General features: G+C 33.9%; 1 protein-coding gene across 1 annotated transcript in view; it reads left to right on the forward strand.

Moving 5' to 3' along the window:
- LOC146537942 (knirps-related protein-like) overlaps window positions 1-16418 on the forward strand; it is a 57764-nt gene extending 41346 nt beyond the window's left edge. The window contains exons 2-3 of the mRNA XM_085188376.1: window positions 2027-2104; window positions 14438-16418. Of these exons, the coding sequence (XP_085044502.1) occupies window positions 2027-2104; window positions 14438-15466 (1107 nt within the window). The 3' untranslated portion in view covers window positions 15467-16418. The remainder of the gene's footprint in view (window positions 1-2026; window positions 2105-14437) is intronic.
- The last annotated feature ends 5565 nt before the right edge of the window (window positions 16419-21983 follow it).

Genomic DNA, 21983 nt, shown 5'->3' on the forward strand with positions numbered 1-21983 from the left:
ATGCGCCCGACGGATGCGTATTTACAACTTCGAAGATTTTGTATCGCGAAACCGACTGCCTTTTTGAACTTTTGTGCTTTTCAAAGTTTGTTAAGATTGTTTAAAAAGTGGTTTTTATTTAATTTTACTTTAGATAACCCCATATTTTATTAAGAAGTAAAAACAGAAGAGGTCATCGTGATGCAGTGGCAAAAGCGTGAGACTATAAGTGGGACGATTGCGACTTCGATTTCATTTCTTTGCTCAGGAAACAAGACAAAGAGCGACGTTGAGTTACGCCATTCAACACTCAACGCCTCAAGGATTCGACGGGAAGTGAGAAACGAAGAGTCTCAACAATAGGCTCCCAGGTTTTCTATTCCTGCAAAAAAAAATAATTTGAAATAAAAAAATACCTTAGTTACATAAACTTAATAAAGTTTCTGCAAAATAGATAGTAACATAGAAGGAAGCTTTGTGCACCTGTTCAGTGATCGCTGATAGTTCCACCTTCTCATAGTATAACGGAGTATAACCCATTGTTCTACTAAGTAGAAGATATATACACAGCTTCAATGAAAATAATGCTACATTTTTTTCCTAAAAAAGAAACATTTTTTATATAAAATTTAATTTAACTTAAGAAAACTAGTAAATAAGAAAATAGCATTCGATCAAGTCCTTGGCAATGACATCTGAAACGGTAAAAAATTCAATAACCACAATACACAACATATTTTTTCAAATCTTTATATTAAGTACCTTTTAGACTGCAGTTTCGTCCGCGTAATGGAATTGAAATAACTAAGAGTTGTGTATAAAATCTCTGACAGTAATATAATATATCGTAAGTTTTTCTCTATAAATAGGTTATCTAGCCATCTAAAACAATTTTTCAATTCGATCCAGTAGTTCCTGAAAAGAGCACGATCAACCAACAAACGCTTCAGCCTCATTATATAAAGTCTAAACTACAATACTTAATATATAATACCGTGGATGTAAATCCATTCCGCAACACTGTGCAATGACGGCCTCAAATACTAGCAAAAAAAGCAGAAAAAGGATATCAAATTTCGCACAAATTTTGCACATTCGCACAAATTCATTATGTATTTGATTTAAAAGTGAAACAAAGTGTACGTTTTCCAGTTATCGCAGCCATTTAATAACATGCATCGCGATCCTTAAAATTAACAGCTAAATGAGTGATTGCGATCGCTCGATACGCCGTATTAACATCGTATTGAGTTTAGACCGTTTCAATAAAAGTGCTACCGATAACCGATAAGAGAGCGTACGCTGTACGTACGCTGCTTTAGTACGACTATTTGTTTTGAGTTTCATTTGTGGCGGGCGAAACTTATTTATATGTAAGTTGTATATGAAAAGTATTTAGATGATTTTTTTTCTTTTTAGCGCCGTCATGTATATGAAAATCATTATTAAAGTTTATTAATATTGTATAGTTATAAAAAAACTACTTGACGGGAAAAGGTTCCCGGATATGAGATGCGCAGAGAGAACCCAATACACTCCTATCCCTTTTGTGTTGACACTTTACGTTTTCAGACATTACGTGTTGAGTAGCGGACATCAACACCGCACTTTGTCTACCAAAACGACGAAATGAAAATTATTGAAATATAAGCATTTCCCAATTAGAGTGAGTATCGAACTCTCACTGCCTCTTGACTTCCTCTTATAACTGAATCTTTAAAATTAAGCAATACCTGCCGCCAGCTTCTTTGCTTACGCGAGGAGAGAGGTATATAAAGATTTATGCATTTTGGCGCTACCAAGCTAGGAATAAGGCGTGAACCTTTAGGAAAATAACTTAATGATCACTAAAAACTTGATTACTAGAAAAAAATATATATTGTAAAAATATGTTTTTGTTTGTAAGGAAAAACGGAACCTGTGTACGATCACTTTGTAATCTGTTTCTCATGAGCATTTAAGTCGAGATCGCGTGGCTGGTCTGACTCGCACTTGACCATTTTTTTTTCTTATACAGTCTATCAACATTATGAATTACTTGTTCCAGATGAATCAAAAGTGCAAAGTATGTGGAGAGCCAGCGGCCGGCTTCCACTTCGGTGCCTTCACGTGCGAAGGGTGTAAGGTAATTAATTTTTTTTTATTCTTTATTTTAAATATTTTCTTATCTTATCTCCTTTACTTGTGAGCATTGTTAACTTAAAAAGTGATTAATTGTGTTGTATTGAGTGATTTCCTTATAAAAATATTCTATATAAGAGTATAAAGTGCCACTAGCTAAAATTAATCATCCGTAGAATTAAGATTCTGCGAGTAAGTAAAGCTGTAAATAATATGAAAATGATACTGGTAATATTATTGTCATCAACTACGTAAAGAATGCCATTGAAAAATGTTAAATATTCTTAGATTTGGACGTACACTTGCGTGGATCCTTTAGGGGCTCGTTTCCTATAATGTATTATATTACACCCGCTAGTGACCCGCTCTCGGCTTAGTCCGCGAATATTACACAATTATTTATTAACTAATCTGAATTACTTTCGTGTTCCAATAACATTATCATTCTAAAGAAAATACCCATTCATGTAAATCTAAAATTTCAGCTAATTCAATAAACAACATAACATAACATAAACATAATATATTAATATAACTTTTTTTATGAACCAATTTTAATAAAATAAACGCAAAATATTAAGTTTACCAAAATACAAGTGGAAAAATTGGTTTAGCCGATTCAAACATTAGCGTACACGAGCGCACAAACAAACAGATAATAATTTTAAAAGCGATTGTTTTGAGTTCTATTATATTGACATATACTCTCAATGATTTTCTTACATAATTATCTTCTATGTACACGCAGGGATTAGTTACAGTTTTATTATTGGTATATACATATAGATTTACCTTTAATTAATAATTTTCTGATAAAAAGTAAACAATTTAAATTATTATTAAATGAAATATTTTTTCTCCAGTAAAATTTAATCAAATACTGAATTATTAGCGAAATATATACTTGTATCGAATAAACAAACATTGCTATAATTAGTTTTAAATAGGAAACGGCGTGGAAGAGTTGCGGTTGCGGCAATTCCGAAGCAATTGTAACAAGGTCTTATATTTTTTCAATTAATTATTTCAGTTATCACTTTTAATGATAACTAGAGTTTGAAATGTTGTTATTGATAGTATACTGTCTAATGCTACTGAGATATTATTATTTTAGTTTTTTTCAATTTTGTTAGTCGAAGTAACACTTAGCACACAATATCTCGAAAGATTGAGCGAAAAGTAGGGCACGGAATGTCTTAATCTAGTTATGTTTACGAAAATGTCTTTCATAGAAAATTTTTGTATAGTCTTCCTTAAAAAATTCTGAAATGTATTTCATAATATAAGCCATACTAATAATAGAGTACTCCGATATTAAATTCATTCAAATATCGACATTATTTCAGTTAAGTACCAAACTTACAAAACATACGAAAACAAATCGACTAAAAATGCCAATAAATAAGTATCGAATACCATCCACTATTAATTGCTGTGATTATTCAATTTTATTTGGTAACAGACAAATTACGCCTTTATTTTAATATAATTTAGTATAAAAAATGTGAATTTGGCGTGCACTTTGCGAGTAAAGTGTTTCTCCGGGAGATGCACTTGAATAATTCGTTCACGCAACTAGTCCGTTACGATTTTTTCCCTTTTAATAAATGAGATTTGGATTTCTCGTTCGGAGGATGCATAAATCCTCTGGTTACATATCATTACATTTCAAACCAGAGAATTTATTTATTTAGAGTTTAGTGGATATTGGAATTATAGCTACATACATTTTTAAAACTCTTCCCTTAATTGCAACAGGCAATTGTTTGCTCTGGTAACGTGACACAGCGCGGCGTTGAGTTTCGCCACGTGTGGAATGGAAGTGTCTTCACAGTAGGTCCCTAGGTTTCATCTGCCTATTTTGCTACGTGCGGAATGTATTGTGAAGATAGTAAAAAAGTAGGTTAGGGAGTATACCTAGGGGAACACTAAGAGAGGATTTCTGGATTAGTTTCGAGAATAAAATTTGACGATATTTTTCATTTTACATTCCAAAGTCCACGCAAATAAAATTGCAGGCGATGACTAGTATTATAATATCTTTAATTTCACATATACCCATAGGCCGCGAGAGAGAGAGAAAAATATCTGTTAAATATCACATTTCCAATACATAATATATAATAGACTTTGAGTTTTTTTCCAATCTTAAAATAACAAATGGAGCTCGTTTGCGTAAACGTAATTTGTATCAAGTGGAACGACCACAATGGTGTTTGCGTCAGTGTCGCAGGATGCAGGAAACTCGGTCAATCGGATACGTAACGTGCTGAACTGATGGAGAGTTGCTAGTTCTATTCTCAATAGACTAATTTATAAATCATTAATTAGGAACAAATATAGATATATTTTTTAATTTCTTTTCGTTTATCGAAGAGATAAAAAGAACAGGTACAATTTCCTTTGATTCGAAGATGTCTTTTTAAGTAAGAGATAGGCATGATTTTAGAATAAGAAAATTATGTTCCTTATTCTCTCATTAGCTATAAAAATTATTACTTCTGACAGAAATTCAGATTTAACTGTTCTGAATTATTTCTAATTCATAAAACTCACAAAAATAATGTACAATTTATTACTTAAAAAAACAGGTAATAATTATTTTTTAAATCAACAATGACACCCTAGAAAAGAAGCCGTGACCCGCTACATTTCAATCGTTCATTTTCTATAATCAATCTTAGGATTACAAAATTAAAGTCATGAAGACATGTAGGGCGAAAAAAACACACAAAGATGATTTTGATTGATTGTAATGATTAAATGATACGTTCGTATCAATGAAAACGGAAAAGTTGGTCATGGAGTTTGACTCCGGTTGAGCAACTCCCGGCACAGTTCAGAAGGCCGTAAAGTAGAGGGAATCATATCGAAATTATTTGAAATATTCTCTATATTTATTATTGTGATTTCGATTCGATTTGTACAATTGTTTGTAAGAATTAGATGGAGATACGTAATTGGTCTTAGCATTTTAGGATTAAATACAGAAAACACCGCTATAGTAAGACACTCCGTTCCTCTATAATTTCGAGATATATTGTATCGAATACAGAGGAAAACAGGAAACGAAAATAAATTATTCCCCCGTTTAAGAATTACACCCAGAACCGTCGCATTTACAATCTGATGCCGTGCCGCTAACCACGACGGTCTCATAGATTATTTAATTTCGTTATTGTTATTAAAGCCTGTGAAACGATTTCATCATAAATTTGGATATAAAAGAAAAAAAAAGAATAATATAACCTTTAAGTTTGATCTTTGTAATAAAATTAATCGATCATGCTAAATAGATTTAAACAAAACAGCTAAAACTAACATAAATTGTATATCTAGATGTAATATGATGACCTAACCTTGGGAAACCTGTCTGAAACTCTTATTGACCTATAACAGAACTGCGGGGAATCATTAGTTTAATTGTCAATAATTCATTTACAAAGGTAATATATGAAATAATTAAGTAAATATGTAGAATAAAATGATGCCTGACTAATCTATTAAAACTAAATCGTTAAGTATATAAGCATACTATGTCGTGTACTAGTCGTCGCTCGCAACTTTATTTGCTTACTTTAATGTAAAATGGAAAACCTTTTTTAGTCCTTTCGTTTCTTCCTTTCATCTCGTAGCGCTTCATCTACCTATACCAATTTTTTTAGCTAAAGCTTCCTAATTCCAGTACTTTACTCAAAGCCGCGTTTTGTTCTTGGAATGGAAATCGAACTCGCAACTAGCTAGCTAGATCGAATCTAAATCTTTGTCATATTTAACAGAAAAATGTATCTAAAATCGAATGATCTTTGCGAGTATTGCATATCCATGATTAGCTACGAGCAAAAACGTGTGTGTTTCCACTGCACTGCTCCAATTGCCGCTTCATACAAAATGACTATGGGTCATTCGTCCTTATATTACGGAGCACGGTGATGCGATATAAAGTATACGTAGCGTTTAGTTTCTTCTACGCGTTATCAATATAACATTATACTAACGACTTACGCAATACTGACTTGTATGAAATGTTATTTTAAATCATTGGAACATCTAGATCTTCGTTTTCACTTATATTTAAATATTTTAAAAATAGCTTAATTAAGACACTTTGTTCCCCACGTTCACCGAATTCTGGAGACATTGCGTGTTAATTGGCGGAACTCAACGGCGCGCTTTTGCCTCGACACCAGAGCGAAGAAATAGATTCATCCCCTGGAGTGGGGATCGAACCAACAACTAGTCGGTTTTACAGTCACACTTTGTGCCTCTGCACTACGACTGCCCTCAAAATACTGTCTATCTTTTACTTAGCTATTATTTCTCACAAATATTACTAGAGCTTCACGATTTTTCACGTATAACAGTGCTCTTGCTTAGGTTACCTCTAATCCTAGTATTAAGACACGCCGTTCCTCACTTTGCGCGCGAACGTTAAAAAGAACTAAATGTTTGCTATTACATAACAATATAACATTTGAAGATTTCGTTAAAAGCAGAATGATTTTTAAACGTTGCCTCCGTTACGGCACCAGCCAACGGTCATAGGTCAAACAGCCAAGGGCGAGCAAAAATACTCGTACCCACTTCAAAAACACAACGATACGACGACGACAACGAAAACACCAAATTATATTCAAATTTAGATCACACAAATTACGTACAGTAGTGCACGCGAAGTAAAAAATGAACCAAAACCGCTCATTGTGGGCTGTTAGTAATAAATCATTGTTACTAATTTGTTTTTAAACATTTTGCCGCGTTTATCTCTGCGTGTAATCGGTTTGTGCGGAACAATCGACGGTGGCGCCATGCCTCCATTGTATATCGGTTCCTTAGCAAAAGGTGCCGCCACTATAATTTGTCACCCGAAGGACTCGGCTAGTTTCTTAGTGAATTAAGCGAAACAAAAATCCTTTAATGGTTAGGACTGGATTAATCGGATTGTATTGTACTTAATTGGACGTTCTGCTCTTTTGTAATTGGTTAATGAGTTTTATTTGAAATAATAGTTTTTTGTCTTTGTGTGAAGGTTTTATATGAATATCTTTTAATTGTAAAATTTGTGCTAAATTTTAAGTGGCGTTTTTTAGGATTTAATTATTTATTATAAGCAAATTTTAATAGTTTTCAATCCTTAAGTTATATTCGTCCAATTTTAACTTATATTTATTGGATAATTTGAGTTTGATTTTAACTTATAAAATAAGTAAATTAAGATTTCGATAAAGTCTACAAAACATGTATATGTAGTATACGGAACCTGAAACAAAGGTTAACGTTACTATTGCCTACACCACTCAACCACCCATACTACCATTAGCTTAATCATCTCCACTGAACTTAAATGTAACCTTGTCTACATAGTTATCATTTAAAAAAAAACTGGATCAAAATCGATCGATTCATTTGCGACGGCCGTCATAGCTAAAACAATATTGTTATTCGCAATACCATTCACGGCTTCAATTGATTCGTTTCAACGTGACGACACAAGTCAAATCCAATTTGAAATATCCTATCTATCCCGCCAAAGGATTCTCATATCGAAATCCTTCAAAAAAACAGGTTTTAGAGTATATTTTCGTGGAGCAGATAACAAGTGGTTAATAGCTGTCATTGTTTTAGCGTAGTCGTTATGAAATTGTCAACTAAGTTTGTTGGCACACCGATCGACTTATTGGAGCGTGGTGGTGATTTTTATTCATGTCACGGAGTCCTACGTTGGGTAGCTGGTAGCGCATTGTAAAACTGAATTTTCGTAGAGCAAATATAAACGAGCGATTGGGTTGTCTTCGGTAGCTTATATTTTAGAAGGTGGAATTTGGTGAAACGATAGATGGATATATATGTATTTTAGTTTGAATGTGATATTTTCTTAATAATTACTTAATAATTCAAAATTCTGAATTCAAAGTTGGCAATTAATGTTTTGTTTTAACCAAAATAATTATACATGTCATAAGTTTTCAATATTACTGTACAATAATCATCCAATACTAGTGATGTGCCTTTAAACAAATGAAATCAACGTATCAAGTGAGTCTGCGCCCATCCCTAAGTGGTTTATTGTGACAAGTGGCATTTTGACGGATGATTCTACCGCAACCGAGAGCAACTCGGTAATGGCAACATTACCTGATTTATTATGAGCGATAGGCGGATTTACGTCAGTTCAAACAGATAACCTCTTACAAAATCGTTTAGGCACACGTTTTGAACACCTAACAGTTATTATTAATAAGATTTATAGTTATATAATTATTTATTTATAAACAATAAAGTCATTATTTATTATTATTTACGACTGTTTCGATTTCGCCAGCGCCAGGTCGTATGATGGGGAATTTTTATGGTAATTTACGACCAAGCCTATATATGCATAATGTATAATTTGCTTAAAAAGGTATCTTTTTCAGTATGCTTATAATATAATATCGCCTTTGTCAAGAACGATCAAAGTTCAAGTATTCGTCCGTTAAACAAAACAAATGTTCACAATCGATCACAAGTATTCCAGTTCCATAACGAAACCGGATATCGATATATCAGAAGCAAAACGCGGCATCGGTTCACATTACACGAATAATCGTTTGTATCCTAATGTCAGGCGTAATCAAAATATCGAGACTCCGTTCAGGTCAGCGCCTCCGAATTAAAACGAGAGATGACGCGCTATCGCATGTATCGATACAGCTGTCAAGGAACAAATAATCGATTGTCAACTTTATGGTGACGTTTTAAAGAGCACTTCACTGTATTGTTATATTGGTACTACTGGAGGAGAAAGGTCAAATATTGTTCTCACGTTTTTCATTTTTCAAGATTAAACTCTTGATATACGGCCTGGACGATGTTGTGGACGATTTGTCAAAATAAAATAAAAAATGGCGCCATATTTCACAATCGAATCGTTAATTTTAAAGTGTGACACCGCCACACCTTGATAATAGACTAAATATTTATATAACTTTCTACTTACATATATAACTTTGTATTTACAATGATTAAGGTCAGAATTTTTATTATTTGTTTCTTGCAGTCGTGTAAATCATTTAACATACACATAAATTAAGTGAATAAATATAGAGCTTTCCTTGTGAAGTAATATTACAAATAATGAGTAAAAGATGCGTGATGATAAAAAAAAACGTACTTACATAAGATTACCGACACTACCTACCTGTTTTATAAATTTAGATTCGCTAATTGCTTAAATAAAAGCATTACAATATTGAATACCTACATAAAATAATCAGAAAAGCTTATAAAACAATTCAAGTTATCGTATGAACACATATTATTAAGTATATTTGTATTCATTTAGCTATTTCTCAATGGTTATTCCACATAATATAACTAACGACACCTGTATTATGTATGGAGATTTATTATATCAGCATATATTTAGTAGCAAGGCCCAAGGTGGACGTGTGCAGTCTTCAACGTAAAGGCATGGGGATTGAATTATAGATTTACATTAATAAGTTAATGATAACATGCAAATGTAAATACTAATTGTACTAACTGGTTTTGTATCTATTTTTATACATTGTGTCATTTTTCGCTATTGTAGAATCGTCAGTGGGTTGGTGGTGATGGTTAAAGGTTTTAATTTCAGTTGGGGCAATATTCATCTAAAGTTTGTTTGCTTGAACGTATTAATATCAATACGTATAAACAGTCACTGAATAATAGAATAGAAATTAAACGTATGAATTTAATTATAATTTAGATATTATATTTTCATTAATAAGTAATGAAAATATAATTTCTTTTTCATCCCCCGAATTATTATAGCTTCCATAATGTTCTATAGATACATATCTCTCCTCTTACATAATATATTTAAACACTGCGGTAGGTAAGTCGCAAAGGGAGCACCATAAAATAAGCTATAAGTTTTATACCTTACTTTATGAAGTCCTAATGGGATAGAGAATTTACTCAGAGCAAAATTTATGAGAGTTACAAGTTACAATGTATTTATACGACGTTCTTGTTTGATAATGACTTCGCGTTGTAGCGGCTGGCATTTTGTACACTCGTACCGAGCTACGCCAATCTGAAACTAAATAGTGGTCTGTAGGTGCGCGCCCGAAAACGTCACGTCACTTTGTCTTTGATAGACTATTTCTGATATTTAAAATATTAAAAAGGAAAAATTTCAAGAAAGAAAGATACTAACTTCAATTTTTATCTAAATAATTATAAGTTTCATGAAACAAAAAAAGTTTGTAACATATAACATTGTGTGCTTCATTATGCGTTAGAGGACGCTCAGTTAGAGATATAAATTATTTCCATTTCCCCTCTCTGGCAACACATAATACGGCATTAAATAGTAGCAAAAAAACTGTAATTCTCGATTTTGCAAAACAAAAAAAAAATTAAAATGTAATGTAATAGGAGAAATAATAAAATATAATTTAAAATGTAATAGGTATATGAATACCAATTCTTTCACGTTGCTAATTTTTCAATTTCAAGCACTCCTTCAACGATTGATGTATAATGAAGGAGAGCTTCACTAGAAATCTATTAATCACATCTGTCAATTTCCGCAATAATAAATAAATCGAAAAATCTCTCGCACAAACACTTTACTGTCACATAAAACATGTTCAATAACGATACGTATATAATTCAAAAGCTTTATCGAGTTCAAGACGCTATTAGAGGCTGTATAATAAATGTTATTATAGTATTTAATGTATCTGACATTACCTTTTTCAGTTATTAACTGATATACTTCAGTTACTGGTTATAGAGATAGAGGCAATCGTAGTACGGTGGCATATATATGATTGTAAGCGCTACGGTTGTGAGTTCCGTGCTCACTCCGGGGTACGAATTGTTTTCTTTACGCTCTGGTAACAAAACATCGCGCGGAATTGAGTTTTGTCACTCAATACCTAATGTCTCTAAAATTGGGGAGGGTTGGGGAAACGTAGTGTTTTGACTCTACGTTTCCTCTGCCTACCCCGTTGGGTACGGGAAAAAGCAAGAAGCCGACAAAAAAAAGAACAAGTATTTGATAGATTTGCCTATGAACGACTCTTAAACGTTTCAAAATAACAAAAAAAAACTAGTTAATATTATATTATTAGAAGCACTGTAAGAATTTATCGTTCAACCATTAAACTCTACACTTTTATTATCAATAAATAATAATGTACATTAAAACTAATGTTAGCTTGAACTCGTAAATATCTTTACATTTTTTATTAGTGCATCTCCAGCGTATTCGCAAAATAAGTATTAAACTTTGTATAGATCTCGATCTCTCCTTTTTCCTATTACGGAATGATGGGACTCAATATATTTTTTAACCCAACTAAACCGTATTTATAGCATTATTATAAAAACATATTTTACTATCCTGTTCGTCGACTGTCTTAGCACTAGGTTCCCTCTGGCTACCCACCAATATGTAATTAATGAATAGCGAACAATGCTATTCAGTTCAACGTGCGCAAGAGTGGACATGCTATACTCGTAAATCTAGCAGACGCGGCTGCGGTGACGCGGACTAGTAATAAAATCAAGCCTTATTTTACCATTAAATACAATACAGCATTAACCTTGGCAGTTCATGCAATCTAACTAATAGGATGTATTCATAAATACCCGAGCTCGCTATAATGGTCCCATATACGACGATACGACGGTGTTACATTCTAAGGACGCTCAAGGATCTCTAAAAGGCTATTTTGTAATGGATTGTGTTTGTACTCTTAAGGAACTGGAAATTAGTTTCATTTAGATTGATTTTGGTTTTTGAAGTAAAGCTTCTCGCTCTATCTTGTCGTATAGCAGCGTGGACGAAGACTATCATTCCCCACGGCGGTTAACAAAATGACTTACAGTCATTTGAATTTGTTATTATTAGCAAAATCATCATAATTAAATAATATAAAAATAAAATGTTTTTACTTTTTGAAATGTTTTAAATATCATATATCTTTCTTGAATCACAAGAATCAACAAAACAAAAATCATAGACACATTTGAAGACAACTAAGGAAATAATAAAATAAAGTAAAGCCAAACAATTAAAGCAATTATTTACGTTGACATTAAACTAAAAACATTACAACCTTATATGAAATTAGAAAATATAGTAACTAACATATTTCTAGACTTCAAGTGACATCTCAGGTGCTCCAGGTCAAAGGTGGGCAAGCCGGCGACTCGTCCGGCCGCGTCTCATATATAATTATACATATATTATTACTCAACGTGACATGTATGGATGCCGTCGTGGCACACTTAGGTCTGCTAACGCGATGGTTGTAGGTTCAATTTCACTCCAGAAAACGTTTATATATTGCAAATATTTAAATTCTTTAGTCTAGTTCCATAAAGTGCGATGTTGAGTTACACGATAGTGAGTTAATACTATGTTTTTCTAGTCTTTTTTTGCAAAAAAGAAAGATCAACGTATTGTCAGACGGTCAAATGCTTTGATAACCATAGTATGTCTAAACAGTCTATTGCAAACCCTTATCAGTATTTGGGACACACTACGGAGTGGTTAAAAACCACTTAGACGTTACGCATTTATATTAACCATATAAGACCTTCAGTTTTTAAAATGAAACAAAGACAATAGTCACTTTAATAGTCCGTTTCTAGTTCAGAGTGCTATTCGATGAATATTTAGATAGCGTATATTCTATATCATATGAATATTGCATTTTTTATTGAGTCTACATTTATTATTATAAACTCGAGAGAGACTTTTGTCGCCCATTTCTCTGTTCTCTGGCTACCCCGCTCGGGATAAAGTTTGAAACTTATTATATAATATATTATTACTTTAGTCACCTCAATACCTACTCTACAAAACAAGTACCTACTTCATTGAATAAGCAGTAATTTCAACATAACCATACTAAACCACAACGAACATCATTTATTTATGAATAAAATATTTAAATGAAAACGTATACGTACATAAGTAACAAATTATGCACAAATTGCGACGCAACCCGTCGTATTCACGGCAAATATAATCTAACCAATTAATTATAATATCAGGTGAGCTTGTACAACAGGAAAACTCAATTCACTGGCCTCGTTGGTCTGGTCTGGTCTGGTCTGGTGTGGTCTGGTAATTTTGAGTTCAAAGGGTCGTGGCTTCGCAGTTGTGTGAAAATTTTCACTCTTATATAAATTGATTTGTCTTAATATTCTATCAGACTAAAAAATATATTGTTTCTCTAGAATCTTGTTATACTTACATTGGAAATTAAATAATTTTTGCAATTTACTTTATAGAAGAATTAACAAAAATTTTTAAGAAAGAAAATTAAATTTTAAATTAATTAAATTTAAATTTATTTAATAACTTTTACTGAATATTAGAGATAGGGATAGGAGATAGGTATTTTAATATGAATGTTTCCTAATATCTGACTTGAACTTATAATTATTGTGTATAGATAGTAAACAAGGCAACTACGTGACAAGGTGTCATAATTAACCATCATTTATAAATTACTTAGTGAACTTTAAGTAAGCTTAAGTGAGTGATAAAAATAACTTTAGTGGAAGGTAATTCAAAAAATGTCGCCTTTAACCGCGCAAACACCTAGCACAGTGAGCCCGCGCGGGCGCCGACTCTATCTAACATTCGATCTCGAACGGCGTTTACACATTCGTAAGATTCGGATCACGCGCGGAACGCGATTTAAAGATGGCATTGTTTCAGTTTAAATTCCTCGTCTATGACGCGATCGGTGCAATCGCACTCCATTTATAATTCCCCCCGTGTCCGGAGAATATTTTGGCAATGGTCACCGATGATAGCGATATAGCTTTGTTGCTCAAAATCATCAAAAACCACCGCGAAGGTTAAAACACTTTCAAGAAACATCAATCCACTCAAACGTATCGATTTTGCCTTTTAATTTTCGCTAATCCGAAAACGTAGACAATAGAATTGGTTTATATAATGAATTAAAGTCCAAGGTCAAAAAATGAAACCGTACATAAACGAAGGTAGCCGACCGGAACCGAACCTATGGCCTATATCCAACGGAAGTGACGTCTTAAGCCGTAAACACTACGTTAGTAAGGTAGTGGTTTCACTTTCGACGTTACGCACTCGGCTTGTGACCAGCAGCCCGTGTAAACACAGCTTTACGTGCTCGCTTTATAAGATCATTTCAAATTTTATATCATCCATAATTTACGATGTAAATTTTAATGATATCATTAATATGCTATGATTAAAGACCACTTACATATCTATTTAATCACAATGTTTATAGGTTCATAAATCACTTGTTTTTACTATGATGCCCTCTAAACTTTTCTATCTCTTTCTTTTCAGTCATTCTTCGGCCGCTCGTACAACAACTTGAACTCTATCACTGAATGCAAAAACAATGGTGACTGTGTTATCAACAAAAAGAACAGGACAGCGTGTAAAGCGTGTCGATTGCGCAAGTGCCTTATGGTCGGCATGTCAAAGTCTGGTTCAAGATATGGAAGAAGATCAAACTGGTTTAAAATACACTGCCTACTACAAGAACAGCAACAGGCTGCCCAATCACAGTCCCCGCCAAGGGTACCATCATCACCACATCTAGCGCCACCATTTCCGCCACATCTGTTCCCCGGTCTCGCAAGACCGAGGACTAAAGAAGAATTAGCCTTGTTAGGCCTCGATGATTACAAAGTTCCCTGCTCTGGATCACCTGATTCACACCGTAGTGGTTCTTCTCCTAAATTAGATGAAAAGACACGGATCACACAATCGCGTCCCCTAGACAGACCATTGACACCACCTAGGGATGCATTTCTACCCCTACCCTTAGCCAATATATCCTTGCCTCATTTCCCTCATTCACCATTTTTACCACCGCCACATTTTAGTCCTTTCCCCCCCAATCACCTTCTATTCCCGCCTGGATTCCATCCCATTTACTCAAGACATTTATTGGATCACGCTGCGCTGAGGCAAGCAGCTGAAAATAATAACGATGTGAGAATTGACGACAATAACACGGAGTCTTCAAAGCGATTCTTTTTAGACGAAATTCTTAAACAACAACGTCCTACAATGCCTACTCCTCAAAAGGAAATAATTTCAGAAGAAGAATTTGTTCCGACACCGCCAGCTGAAAGGAGAACATCCGAATCTCCTCTTCAAGAAAACCCAATGGACCTATCTGTTAAATCAGACGGCAGGTCGAGCTCAGCCCGTCGGCGGTCCGACGACAGTGAAGTGATTGCCCCTGACAACGATGATCTGTTATCTGGTAGCGACCAAGCATCCGCCAGCGAAGAAGAAGACATGCCCTACTCGCAAATAAAGAGAATTAAGCTTCACCCTCTAGATCTGACGACCAAAGTCTGACGCCAACTTCGCAATAACGCTTCGCTAGCGGTGATCTCTTTGTCCACTCTAAGGCCAGTACATTAGGTGGTGATCGTTACGATCGAAGGACAAAAGCGTTTGTTTTGTAAATTGTTATCAATTGAAGAGTCTATCCAAATACGTATCTTAAGTAGTTAGTATGAAAATGTTATTGTGTTATTGGCATAAGCCTCGGTTGAAGGTTGTACAAACAGTGTATATATTAAATTATTCGTACCCTAAGTGTAGATTAGATAGCTGGTTTTGAAAAGGAATTGGATCCAACGAAAATTAATATAACTCCGTTTATATATATTTATGTATAAATGATATTTTTGTATAATTATTATATAATTTATTCAATTTTAGTAGAATTTTGATTGAAGTGTCGTTTGATGATTTACGAAGTGTTCAAATCGGGTGCCTTGATTGTTCTTGTATCACAATTATACACTGTATTCTTAATTTTTGAAGAATTTACATATGTTTTAAGAAACATTCCACTTTGTACTTAATATCGGTATATAACTAAAATATGTACCTATTGGTGTAAAAATAGGACTGTATAATTATACTCATCTGATGAGTCCGTCGTGGCGCGATGACACAGCATCTGCAGTGTCGGGGTTCGAATCTCGCTCGAGAGAATTATTATATGTAATTATATTTGAATTCCGCTACATAGTACCACAGACAGCGTGAAGCTGATTGTTTATAATTATACTGTATGACATTCCTAATAGATTTGCTCAATACTTCTTTATATTATATACATATTTCATATTATCTTATGTACTCATGTAGTAACATTTAGTCGCGAACACATACTCAAATGTAATGTTATATATTGTGAGAAATGATTGTGTATAATTAATATATAAGTAGCATGTTTTATGAATGTTTTGATTTAATGCATTCTACAGACGTACAAAATAAATATTCACGCACTCGATATTGGTTTTTTTGTATTATTTAAAACATCCACATCACCTTGAAATTAGTAATACACTGACTAAAAATATTTTTGAAGACAAAGACCTCAGTTCCTCTCAAGATGGAACCCACAACCATCGCATTACAGTCAAACCCTTGTGCCCCTGAGCCACGACGGCCTGAATTAGTAATATTTTACTTATAAATGTAACATTCTAAAAAAGGTACCTGAACTAACAACGAACGAATCAAAGATTTGAAAAGAACATAACTAAATCTGAAGGGAAAAATCTTTAATTTAATTTAGAGCCGTAATGGCTTAGGGTCTACTTATAAGTACGTTGGTTGGGAATTAATTATTTTCATGGCCTCGTTCTGGTAACAAATTAAAACGTGTCGTTGTGTTAAACCACTCAACACGCAATATCTCAAGAACTGGATGGAAAGTGGAGAACGGAATTTCTTAACATTAGGTTCCCTCTAGCTTTCCATTCAATTAATGGTGGAACAATCTATACTAATATAATAAAGCGGAAGAGTTTGTTTGTTTGTTTGTTTGAACGCTAAGATCTCTGGATCTACTGGTTCGATTTACTTTGTTTTCGTTTTGTATGAAAGCTGCATTCTTCAGAAGTGCTATAGGCTATATAACATTACATTACACATATATACTAATAAATTAAAATATTTTCTAATTTGACATGCAATTTATTCTGCCATGTTAATAACAACCGTCGTCGCTATGCGACCGCGTTCGTTACCGCGTCATTTTGATATTCATCCTTATGAAAATAAATATAATAGTCACTTTTAGCATTTCATTTAGATTGAAATTATATTTCTATAGAAATGATATTCTTATATTTCAAGCAGGCGTAGCCGCGTCCGGGTCCGCTAGTCAATGATAAAATTATAATGATTTAGCAAAAGTAAGACAACCACACAAATAAACAAAACCTTATTTGATACTAATAAATAGACATAAACACAAATAAACATCAGAAATAGCTCGAAATAAAATAGAGAATTCACGCTATCTCTTCAAAAGCATCGTGATACACGAAGTCCTAGGTTCAATTCAGGTCGCTTATTTAAATTGCCAATGAAAGATTCGCGGCTCGGTGGAAACGTGTTGATTATGCCAATTACATACAAAATATATCCTTTAGAATTTATAAGCTATGCCGTATGGTGCAGTGGGTGTGATTGAAAACGTGAAGGAAGTGGGTTCGATCCCCGCTCGGGGGGATGATTCTTAGTCACAAAGTTGCTACAAGAGATGGAAAGAGGAGAATGAACTGTCTACAAGCACTGATCCTGTCAGCCTGACATGCAAATATTTAAAAATAAAAAATGTATGAGGTGATTTTGGTGATCATGATTTTATCTGGTGATATATTTTATAGTGATAGTGAAATAGTTTATGAAACGTCTTTAATGAGTGATGATTTGGAGTTTAATGTCGTATGAAGAAAAGCTCCCCGATGCGGCGACGCCCTAGGTACGTTTTGCAAGGGTTCAATTCTCCGCAAGACAAGGCGAGGCATTGCGCTTCGCCACTTAACTATACAATATATAAGCAGAGGGGGTTCCCTCTAAGGTATAAGGTTTTATTTATTTATTTATATTATTTTAATACTTTATTACACTATAATTGATATTAATTAACTAAAACGCAAAACAAAAAAACAAACATAAATTAACCTAATTATTTAATAACCTTGTGTTAAGACTCTCCGTTCCCCATTCTCTGCGAATTCTTGCAGCATTGCATGTTGAGTGGTGAAACTCAACGCCACGCCTTGCCTCGTTACCAAGGCGAAAAAATGAAAATATTAAATATTTCATTTCCTTGAATGAGAATCGAACCCACAACCAGTCGTATTTACAGTCACTAGTGTCGCCAGCGACTACTAATACGTGAACATAAAAACTGGCTCTATTTTATTCACTGACTGATTTCTAATAAAAGAAAACATTTTGAACCAAATATCATATAAATTATAGTTTTATAGATTAGAACTAATTTAGTCACGCATTTAACTTAATATGAAAATTAATATTCCGCTATGAATTTAAATTAGTATTATGATACATCGAATCGAAAGTGTAACCTAAAGTTTGAAATCAAAATATCCATATTAGGTTAATCGTTAGTTTTTTAGCTTCACACTACACATGCTATCTAGGGTAGACAGAAGAAGCAGCAGCGAACCTAGTGTTAAGACACTCCGTTACTTTATTTGCCACTCTGCACTGTAAAACATATTTATGTTTTCTAGTAACTTCAAATACACAATACAATACATTGTAGGTAGTTTTAGTAGTTTTAATAAATTAAATTTATTATGACTTTTAATAACACCTTAAAAATAATTTAAGGGCCTTATATTTTAGTACATAAATTGAGATTGTTTGAAGTAATCTTATGTACATATTGTAATACATAAGTGCATTCTAGTATCTATACGTACATATAAATTATCTATTAGTAACCGCCCGCAACTATTATCCTATAATGACCCCTTTTCGGTATATTTCTAGATATTCAAAATATTCTTACTTAATATTAAACAATATACAAAATTATATAAAGACGTAAATACAACACCATTACACATCGCCTCTAATATTATTCATTCGACATTTTAAAAAAATCGCCGTACACAAACTGTACCGTGCAATTATCAATTTATCGCTTGTCGGGGTTCTTACGAAAACGCTCTGTAACATACATATGTACATACAGACATACATAAATATATGCCAAATAATATGCCAAAAGATCATTGTATTAGAATTATTGCTAAACACAATTTCATGATTTAGTGACTCTTTAGTAATTATGTGTAGACCGCGACCTACTTGCCGTGTAAGTGTCGAGTGTACCTACATAAACTTCTGTATATATCTAGTTATGTATAGAGATTAAGGCACAACGTTTTAAATACATACATTTTTTTAGTTTTGCGCTGTGTCCCGCATATAACAGAGTAGGCAGAGAGAACCTGGGAATTAGTGTTGACTTGAGACAATACGCTCCCATTAAGACAAATCCATTCTCCACTTTCCTCCGAATTCTGTCACCACACAGTGTTAGGTTAGGGTGGAAAAAGTGAAATGAAGGAGTCAAAACTCTAGGTTATCTTTACCTATCCTGCTATACGGGAAGAAGTGTTATAATATAATAGTTTTATAGTTCCTCTAGCAATTTAATGCACATACTTCACTTCTCCAGAATTTTAGACAAATTATTTTTCTATTATTTCACCGCAACTCCGAACAACCGACGAGAGTAACGCCTATAATAATAAGAACATTGCGCTCAATAGGATTTGAACCTGTATATTAGTTCATTATATTTCAAAACATTTATTGAATTATTTTCATTACATTTTGTGAAGGTTTTATGATCACTTGGAGCATACTTTGACATATTATTATTATTTTTTTATTGTAGATAGACAAACATTTGTCCGCTATCCTGGTCCTGGTGGTGGTAAATGACGATGCGAACGATGGTGGAGCGTGCTTACCTAGATAGTGCCTATTCACTCTTGGCTTGAAAAAGTCCTAGTTCTACTTATCGTAGAACAGTTCGACATGCAGGGAATTCCACTCTTTAGCTGTTCGTTTTAAGAAAATGTAGCCGAAGCACTGCGTATGAAAAGGAGGTATATCGAAAACATATGGGTGAAATCCCAGTCTACGTCAAGTGCCCCGGAGATGGAAAGGAGAGGAGAGTACTAGGTCACGCACTGCGCTGCTGCTCACTCTCCGAGATGTATCCTATAGAATACCGACAAGCAAGCTACTTTTCGTCGATGTCCAAGGCTTTGCAGCTTTGCCTCAACAATTGCTGCGTCGCCAATGTTAACCTAAAAGGGCATTTCCCCGAGCGTGTTAAGAATCAACAACCGTCACGCTCAGAGTCCAACACTGGACCAGTAAGTCCTCACGGGTCCTCACCAGTAGGACATCACGAGGCCTCTATAATAAAAGTTGTTATTTAGTGTTTTTATTTTCTTGATTTACTAAAACTATAACAATTACTCTATTTGGGGAGAAAAAAACTAAAATAAAATTTAGAAATGAACAATACAATTAGTTTGTAAATAACAAATCTCCTATCGAAAGTATACAAGCACAAGCATTGCGTGACTGGCATCTATCTCTATTGACTTTAGCGTACAAAATGAACACCTTACATAATAAAGTCTTGATAGCTCGCAGCTAAAATTAAAATACTATGTTTTCACAAACACACAAAAGTCATTGCATTTATACGTTATAGGTAGGTCGGTAGGTACAGTGCCATGTGAACGGCGCTCCTTGACCCGGAGGCACGAGCATCTTCACGTAGAGCTAATGTGGCTAGATGGATGTGTGTAATCGAATTATTATTATATTTGTTTTTTTAACTTCACGCTGTCTCGCATATAGCAGGGTAGGCAGAGGAAATCCTTTCCCCACTTTCTGAAGGTATTCCGTGTTGAATAAAGGAACTCATTGGAGAGGATTGTGTCAAGCAGTAAACGAGGACAGGCTCATAATGATGATGACGATATGATCAGTTCCTATCCCCCATATGAGATACCCTTAAATACATATGCCATATAAAAAAATATTGATTGCAACTAAAATGATAACTAAATATGAATATTAAGACAAAATAAAAAGTACGTAATAATTTGTTTTTGACGCTTAACGAAGTTAAATGGAAATTGGAAATCTATTCTAAATTTCAGCTCATTTTAAGACATTGACAATTAACAAAATCTAATTCTATATATAAAAAAATATATATACTTTTTAACTCTATATACTTATAATATTTTTAGGAACCAGTCACCTTTTTCCTTTTTTTTAAATTCATGCTGTACCCCGCGCATGGAAGACAGAAGTCTTCTAAGAACACAGTGTAAAGACACTTTCGTTCCCCATTTTTGCCGAATTCTCGAGGCATTGCATGTTGACTGACGCAACTCAACTCTGCGCTTTGCCTTCTTACCAGAGCGAGGAAATAAAAATATTAAACATTTCAAACCCCCGATTGTTAATCAAAATCACAACAGTCGCCTTCAGGCGCTGTTCAATTGTGCTGAGAGGCCGTCGTCTCTTATATTTTCTACAAAAGCTGTAGTAATGTAAATTAACTAAACACATGACGAGTGCCACATCCAGCACATCTACCGCATACAAGTAAACGCAGGTAAGCACTTGTGTAACAGTAGTAGAGCCAGCACAATAACTGCTATGTTATAGGTCATTTTGTATTGAATACGTAATTAGGAGAGTCCGAGACTGTCTTCGTAAAACTTTCAAAACAATTATGCCTATTACGAAAATCGTTAATGTGTCAAAGAATGAGATGATTTTACTGCGGTTTACTTTGTCTGTTGTGCGTTTGTTGTGAGTTCGAATTTAACCAGGGGAATTAGATTCGGGTAACACAAGAGATTCCATCTACCACCCTGGTGTATGCGGGATACAGCGCAAAACTATAGAGGTATAAATTTGTTTATTTAGAAAACGTATAAAAATTTAAACGTAGCGGGACTCGAACTCGCGCCTCCTGTATACC

This window comes from Heliconius melpomene, chromosome 7 (genome assembly GCF_056956725.1).
Source record: "Heliconius melpomene rosina isolate 202511_hmr_F chromosome 7, ASM5695672v1, whole genome shotgun sequence".
Classification (NCBI taxonomy): Eukaryota; Metazoa; Arthropoda; class Insecta; order Lepidoptera; family Nymphalidae; genus Heliconius; species Heliconius melpomene.